This window comes from Octopus bimaculoides, chromosome 7, assembly GCF_001194135.2.
Source record: "Octopus bimaculoides isolate UCB-OBI-ISO-001 chromosome 7, ASM119413v2, whole genome shotgun sequence".
Classification (NCBI taxonomy): domain Eukaryota; kingdom Metazoa; phylum Mollusca; class Cephalopoda; order Octopoda; family Octopodidae; genus Octopus; species Octopus bimaculoides.
In genome coordinates, this window is record NC_068987.1 from 8,559,121 (window position 1) to 8,567,971 (window position 8,851).

Genomic DNA, 8,851 nt, shown 5'->3' on the forward strand with positions numbered 1-8,851 from the left:
TTTCGTATGATTTAGTCTTCTAGAATCTTCTTATAAAGAATAAAAAGTTTTGAATGGTACAACAATGCACTATAATACAAAAAATGGACTATATACCTGTTGTAATTTAGTTATCTATAGTCCGATGATATTTCGGAATTACAATTCTTTCTTCAGATATTCTTAGATGGAGTCTAGCAGACACTGAAGAAGGAATTGTATTCCGAAATATCATCAGACTATAGATAACTAAATTACAACAGGTATATAGTCCATTTTTTGTATTATAGTGCATTGTTGTACCATTCAAAACTTTTTATTCTTTACAAACAGTACACAATGCTTCAAGCGAACTACAATACTCTCCTTCTTCTTATAATCTATAAAGGACCGCTTTTGGCGGTAATTAATTGCAGAATGTACCTCCGTTCTTGCCAGCAGACGACCAACACAGATGGCCTAGAAAAGATGATTCAGGATTTTCATTGCCACGAAGATAGCGCAGATGATGTCGTGTATGTTGGACCAGCTGCATATTGCTATACCGATGGCTATCTAATCTCAGAGCAGTATATCTCTCCCAGTCTGTAATTATTGCTTTTGTTTACTGTAAATCACCAACGCAGATTGCTTTTATGTGCAACGATAAATACTTCAGTTAAATGTTCGCGGATGTTACTCTTTTACTTGTTTCAGTCATTTGACTGTGGCCATGCTGGAGCACCGTATTTAGTCGGGCAAATCGACCCCAGGACTTATTCTTTGTAAGCCGAGTACTTATTCTATCGCTCTCTTTTTGCCGAACCGCTAGGTTACGGGGACGTAAACACACCAGCATCGGATGTCAAGCGATGCTAGGGGGACAAACACAGACACACAAACACACATACATACATATATATATATATATAAATATATATATATATATACGACGAGCTTCTTTCAGTTTCCGTCTACCAAATCCACTCACAAGGCTTTGGTCGGCCCGAGGCTATAGTGGAAGACACTTTCCCAAGGTGCCACGCAGTGGGATTGAACCCGGAGCCATGTAGTTCGTAAGCAAGCTACTTACCACATAGCCAGTACTACGCCATCGTTGTTTAAGTTATGTTTTTTCATGCGGCCAAGAAACATTTCCATTCAACAATTCAGTCACGACACGGCAAACAACCATCGCGAAAAGCGTTTCAAGAACGTGAATCAGAGACACGACGCTCTGAGGAAAATTGTATTAGAACTGTCCACTTCTAGGCTGTTTCCTGCAACGGCATTGTCCTAGCCATTTTATATTCCTTCAACTTCGTAATAAATACATGGGTTTTATTCATGCTTTCCCTATGGTGTTTCTAGCAATGTATTAGTAATGTTGGCGATCATAGTGTTGGTGGGAAAAGGGGTCAGTGATCCCTATCCTCGATCATCGGATGCTGAGTAGAACCAGTGATCAAAGACATGCCATCCGTGATTAACCCGTCCATTTATAGGCACAGTTGATCGAGGAATACATTTACCGAACGTGCCATGTTCAGGCGATAGAGTTTGGTTAACTGTAGTAGTAGTAGTAGTAGTAGTAGTAGTAGTAGTAGCAGAGGTAGGAGCAGTGGTGGTGGTAGTGGTTGCAGTTGTAGCAGCAGCAGCGATGATGGTGGCGGTAGTAGTAGTAGTAGTAGTAGTAGTGGTGGTGGTGGTAGTGGTGGTGGTAATAGTAGTAGTAGTAGCAGTAGTAGTGGTGGTGGTGGTGGTGGTAGTGGTAGTAGTAGTAGTAGTAGTAGTAGTAGTGGTGGTGGTGGTGGTGGTGGAGGTGGTGCTGGTGGTTGCCGTTGTAGTTGTAATGGTGGTAGTGGTGCTAGTAGTAGTAGTAGTAGTAGTTGCTGTTGTTGTTGTTGTTGTGATAGTATCTATTATTCCGTTCCTGTGTCTAAAGTCGTATTTCGTACCATTGACCTCAATTAAAACAGTATACCATCCTACCGCGTTCAGTTTATATCAAATGAACAATCATCCCCGAGCACTGTATCTAATAAAACCTACCGACAGCTGTCGAATACTTTTCATCCTTGACCCGCTTCGATTGACAGGGAGAAGATTATAAAGCGGCGCGAGCATGACTGTGGAAAGAAGCTTGCTTCCCAACCACATGGTTGCGGGTTCAGTCCCACTGCGTAGTACCTTGGGTAAATGTCTTCTACTATAGCCTCGGGCCGACTAAAGTCTTGTGAGTGGATTTGGTAGACAGAAACTGAAAGAAGCTTGCAGGGACAGATGTTTCTGATAGGACCCTATGGAAGAGATGTCAGAGGACTCTACTCCCATGACCCTTCAATAGATAATGGGCAGCGAAAATGGATGGAAGAAGTTCATAGTTGCTTACAGCCATTCTTCTTGTTTGTGGATTATTTTTTTTTTCTGTATCGGCTGTGAATATCGCCTTCCATTCTCCGTAGTTTCGATTCTGAGATCTAAAACAGGCGTCGCCTTCTTAGAAAAGCGAGTGCACAGATTCGATTTGTTACGGAATTTATTTCATTAACAACCACCTGTGGTAAGTGAACCATGTCGAGAAAATAATCAAATTACAGGCACCTGAGCAGGTGTAAGTTGTTTAGTATAAAAGATAGGATTATATTGCAATGTGTCGTTTTTGGTGCAACACAGCAATTGTTTATTTTAGTGATTTATTTCGCTTCAAAAATACTACATGGACCGTGATCACATAATAACACACATACAAACAAAGACGAACGTGCTATGTACTTAAATAAACAATCTTAAAAATAAAAAGAGAGGGATGGGGAGAGGGAGAGTGACAATAAAAGAAGGAGAATAGGTATGAAAGAGAAAGACTGACAGAGATTTGATGGTGAAAAATTCAATTTTGATCCCAAGTTATTTATTTCCCCCAACAAAATGACATCAAATTATAGTTTACAAGGTAGAGACAACATAGAGACTAAAATATTTATGATGGAAGGTGCGCAACAAGGGTCAATACTGGCAGCAGAGTGTGACGTCAAGGAGACTTTGGTGTGGTTCCTATGGATGAAACGACAGAATAACAGCAGCACATACTACTACTACTACTACTACTAATAATAATAATAATAGTAATAGTAATAATAATAATAATAATAATAATAATCTTTTTCTGCTGGAGGCATAAGGCCTGAAATTTGTGGGAAGCGGACTAGTCGATTATATCGACTTCAATGTTTCACTGGTATTTAATTTATCGATCTCGAAAGGATGAAGGGCAAAGTCAACCTCGGCGGAATTTGAACTCAAAACGTAAAGACGGACGAAATACCGCTAAGCATTTCGCCCGGCGCGGTGGAACAAGCAAGACCCGGCGTCACTGTCTGTGAGCTTTTCATTTGTCTGTTTTGATTGGGATTTCAAAACTGAAGTTTCCTATGGCAAGGGAAATAACTCTTCGATTCCCCACCATGAATTACCGTCCTAGCAAACTCTAAAATCTCTCTACAGGAAGGTATATTGCTTCCCTTCCGTTGTTTTCATAGATGTTCAACCAACGCATTGTATTTTCTGGCACAACTACAAACAATGCTGAGATATTCTGACAATGAATGAAGAAGCCATTCAAAAGAATAATTAGTAGTCAGAATAAAATTAAATGATCCCGTTAAGATGATTGTATAAACATTGATTTGGTTTTTAACACGATTGCAAAACCATATCAGTAATAATGTCCTTAAGTAGCGACAGAATTATGTCCCTTTATTCTCCCCCAACTAAAAAAAAAAAAAGCTCTTTCCACGCGTTGATTCTTAAATTCTACTGCATCCGTTTATTCATGATGTTATGGGGTTTGGTTAGCTTTGCTGCCCAACATATCACCACTCATCTCAACCCTTTAACATCCCAACTCTAGCACTGAGCATCCTGAAGAAAACTTTGGTCTTCCCAGGTTCCATGGACATGTCTCACAATCTCACTATTATGCACCACAAACGCGCACATGCACTTGACTCTTGCTTCAAACAATATGTCTTTGACAGGGGGAAAGCTGTTACTAACAGAGATAACAAAAGTCAGTCCAGAATTCCTATAACCTCAACCAATATAGCAGGGGTTGAGGATCAGAGGTTGTATGAACTCCTCCGTACAATACTAAACACTTCAATGCACTCACCACCAACTTTAATCTTATTAACTTCATTCATGGATTAAATGATTCTCACACAAGTCACTCACCTGTAAGCTGGCCTCCTCAGTAAACACATGGCCACACAATACAAGGACAGGGTCAAATATTTTATTTAGATCTCCCTTCTACACTCTCAGAATGGTTGGCGTTAGGAAGGGCATCCAATTGTAGAAACTTTGCCAGATCAGATTGGAACCTGGTGCAGCCTTCTGGTTTGCTAGTCCTCAATCAAACTGTCCAACCCATGCCAGCATGGAAAGCAGACGTTAAACAACAATGATGATGATGATGAATTAGTCAAAGGCGGCTCAGTTTAACCCTTTAGCAGTCAGATTACTCGGTCAAATTTAATGTTAATTTAACCAAATCATTTTCAACAAATCATTTATCACCTCATAGCTTTGAAATTTTTGATGTTGTTATTGTCTAATTTTTGAATGACATTGTAGGACAGGTGTTAAAAGCTGAATCTGGCCATTTTGAACATAAAACAGCGAGAACATTTTGGCCAAATATGGCTGGTTTAAATGCTAAAGAGTTCAACCAATTAGAATTCCTGAAACTGCTACCAAAACTGAGCATTCTACACTCACAAGCTCTCCCTCTCTCTAATGGTCAGTCCACATGAGTCTCAAAGGAACATAGGAATGGTTTTCCAGTTTCTCTGATGTACATGTATTCACTAATTTTTGCCAGCTGAGAGAATGGCAGCAATGTGAAATGAAGTACTTTGCTCAAAAAACACATCACCCAACCCCCTCCCATAATACACACACAAAAATATGAGAGAAGGGGGTCAGTTGATTACAACCCTCCACTAATTTTTGACTCATTTTTATTCTATCAGCCCCAGAAGAATAAAAGACAAAGTTCACCATAGTGTGATCTGAACTCAGAACCAGTTCAGAAATCATCATCATCATCACCATTTTTATGTCCACTTTCCATGCTGTCATGAGTTAGAAGGGTTTCCCCAATCTGAATCAGTTCTTAATTTGCTGTTACTGCCCTTCTAGGGACTTCTTTTGTCAAAAGAAACATGAGTAAATAAAATAAAACAAAACAAGAAAGTATTTATAAAACTAAATGAATAGTTTATATAAATTACAAAAAAAAAAACAACAGATACCTGTAATATACTCAGTGTCAGGAAATTATTATTATTATTATTATTATGAAAATGTAAGCAAAAATAGATGATACAAAAGTTGACCGGTGTTTAGGCATGTGTGTGCATCCACATGCACATGTATATGTAGATGTGTATGTTTGAGTGTTGGTTGACCAGACAGGTGCCACCAAATGTAACAGAGATTATATGTGGTAGCAGAGTGTTGTAAATAAAACAAGACAATGTTTAACATTTTATGATTTCAAAAAACTGAAAAAGTTCATAAATAATAATAAATAATTCCAAAAGGAAACTGAAATTATTCCCTGGGTTCCGTACAAATGAGAGAATTTAGCAGAGTATCTATCAACTGTCCATCACAGATGTTGCCAAAATATCATCTAATGTCAACATCTTCCCTTACTAGTAGTAGTAGTGGTGGTGGTAGTGGTGGTTAGATTTGGGAAACTAAGCGAAACTTGGCATGTAGTGGGATTGGGATAACATGAAAGAATTTTTTCCGTATAAGGACACCCTTTTTGACAGGTTCATAGAGAGGGCTATCAGGGAATGGATTAAGGTACTCATGGGATACCATCACTTTGCCATCACATAACGCCACTAACGTTTTGTCTCGCAGCAAACCAACCTGGAACAAAAAAAAAAAAAAACAAGAAATTAATCATTTAAACAAAGCAAAAAAAAAAAATGGATATTTGAAGATCTTTAAACATGACACAAATTTTTACATTACTGTAACAGCAACAGACTTAATCAGTTAGCCATTTAACAACACCACCTAGCCCTGCATTTATCTGGTTGAGGCCATACTGGTGCAAGCAATTGGACCCAGTCTCTACAGTCTGTTTCAGTCATTAGGCTGTTTTCCATGCTGGCATGGGTTGGATGGTCTGTTAGAAGCTGGTCAGGTGAAGAGCTGCACCAAGTTCCAACAGTCTGTTTTGGCAAGGTTTCTATGGCTGGATGCACTTCCAAATGCCAACCCCTTTACACAGTGTACTGGGCACCTTTTATCTGACACAAGTACTGATGCTTTTTACAGGGAACCAACCCAGGTGCTAAAAATATAAAATAGGAATCAAGTGATAGTCTGGAAAAAATCTGTTACTTACATTTTCTCCTGGATAATATCTCAGTCCAAGCTGGGTAAAAATTACTTCGTCTTTATGGATGAATGAACCTTCTCTTTTTTTCAGTCCCCTGCTTTTGCCAGGTGTGCTGCCAACTTTGTTTCTTGTGTTGCTTCCTGCCTTCTTTGAAGCCCATCTGACAGCAACGCTATCAGACAAACCTGATTAACATCAATGTGGAAAATTAAATCAATTTTAGTGTCATCCAATTTTGAAACAACAAAATTAATCATCATCATCATTTAGCCATCCAATTTTCCATGCTTGCATGGGTAGGATGGAATTTGTTGAGGAACATTTTCTACGAACAGATGCTCTTCCTTTCACCAACCCTTACTTGGTAACTTTTTTTTCCCCATGACTGGACATGGTTTCATGAAAGATTGGAAATGAAGGACATCACTTGCCATCAAGACAAGGAGATACCAACTTACAACCACACACACACACACATATACATATGAAGGGTTTCTCTCACTTTCCCTCCATGAAAGGCATCAAGTAAATGGCAAAGGCACCCAGTATATGTTGTAAAGTGGTTGGCATTAGAAAGGGCATCCAGTTGTAGAAACCAAGTTAAGCAGTCTATGGAACCTGGTGTGGCTCTTGGTTTTGCCAGTTTCTGTCAAGCTGTCCAACCCATGCCAGCATGGAAAATGGACATTAAATGATGGTGATAAAGAAAGGCGTTCCAGCCTTTCTTATCTTTTTTTTTTTTTTTACTTGAACGACTAGATTATCAAATGCGTTCACCTTTTTTAAAAAACAAGGTGTGATTTAATGAAATTTAGACTACTATTTCTAGCAGATCAAGGGTAATGTAATAGCATCCACATTAACTCATCTGAGTTTTTGGTTACGATTCAAGAGACTTTCGTGGTTAGTAATTGAAATTATGGTTAATTAATTACTTTGATTTGCTCTTTTAGGTGTGCCCAACCCGACATCGTCTCCTTATAATTTCTTGGAATTTTACAGAGATACATATTACATGGTATATATTAGGATTGTAGTGGAATTTGTTGAGGAAAACTTTTCCGTTGGGGTGGAAAAGAGTTTCCGATAAATCACACACCTTAATTTGTTTCCTCATAACTTTCTGAGACATGGATATATTTTAACAAATACACTTCAGATGGTGTTGTTTACGGTTATGCCGAAACGTATTTGTATAAATTTCTATTAAAAAATATTCAATTTTCAGTGAGTTACGGGGAAACAGAGTTGGTGGGGCACGTTTCTGTAGTTATGCCTTTATTTTCTCGTTGTTGATATTAAATTGAAGGTCAGTCAAATAGTTTACATAAAAGAATAATAAAATTAAGATTGAACAATTATTTACATTTAAATATCTCAATTAATTTACTGTCAAATTATGTTGTTTTTTTTGTGTGTTTTTATCTCAGCAACAAAAGTAAATTAAATCGATGTCGCCCTTGAGAAGATTTCATAATCAAAGTCTATGACTGGTTTCAGCATTTAAATGAGGAAGTAAAACAGCTTACGGATATGTTGTAGCTCAACACTGTGTCTATGATTTAACACAACATATGACTGTAACACCCTGAAAACGAAGCAATAGCTAATATAATCGATAAGCTTACCAATTTGTCTTGAAACTCCTGTCAATAAACGACAATAACCTAAAAGGTTGGCCATCTTGAATGAGGGAAGTAACTCCAACCATAAGCGGTGTCGATAGAAAATGTTTTCCTTTGAAACAAATCCGTTCGATTTAAATCATCAGTTGGAAATGTTTGTGTTAGATTTCCATTGTACAAAAATAACCAAACAAATTCAACTGATTTAAAATTATATAGATATGGAAATGGAAATATTATTACAATATAGAGGTTTTTATCAAAGCATATAAATGTATCGAATTAAAGATTTTCTTATAAATTACTTTAATGCCATTTACATATTAAAATTGTTACTCTAAATTTTTATCCCAAGACTTACGTAGGTTTAGAATGCAAGTTTAAGATATTCTTTTATTCACTTTTCTGATTGTATACATTCGTGACAGCGAAGAAGATACTGAATAATGTGAAGAAAGCACACTGTCCTGTTTTACTTCTCAACGAATGCTGAAGCTCTCTGAGGAAGAACGATCAAACTGAATGATGCCTTCGTGGAATGGTCCACCAGGGGTCTCTGTCACCATTTTACCTCACATCAAAAGCAGTATTTGTTGCCAATGTGGCGAAATCGGAAACCGTTACTAGTACTGTCATGGAATTGTTGCCCCTGTGGTCACAAGACCAGCAATTCCATAACAGTACTAGTAACGGTTTCAAATTTTGCCTCAAGGACAGCTTTCCGCGCATTTTTGTTTTCCGATTCGTTTCCTACGTGTGTGTGAAGTAAAAAAAATAATCGATTTTCCTCAAAGTTATGAGGGAAAAACATCGGATCTTGTGAATTTTCCGAAGGCCTCTCCCC

General features: G+C 37.9%; 1 protein-coding gene across 1 annotated transcript; it reads right to left on the reverse strand.

The window, feature by feature from the left end:
* Positions 1 to 5,215: 5,215 nt before the first annotated feature.
* LOC106877288 (39S ribosomal protein L27, mitochondrial) lies at positions 5,216 to 8,125 on the reverse strand. The gene is made up of 3 exons (XM_014926158.2): positions 8,011 to 8,125; positions 6,389 to 6,567; positions 5,216 to 5,904 (listed from the first exon to the last, which is right to left on the reverse strand). The coding sequence occupies exons 1-3, from the start codon at positions 8,063 to 8,065 to the stop codon at positions 5,710 to 5,712; spliced, it is 429 nt and encodes a 142-aa protein (XP_014781644.1). The 5' UTR covers positions 8,066 to 8,125; the 3' UTR covers positions 5,216 to 5,709.
* Positions 8,126 to 8,851: the final 726 nt, after the last annotated feature.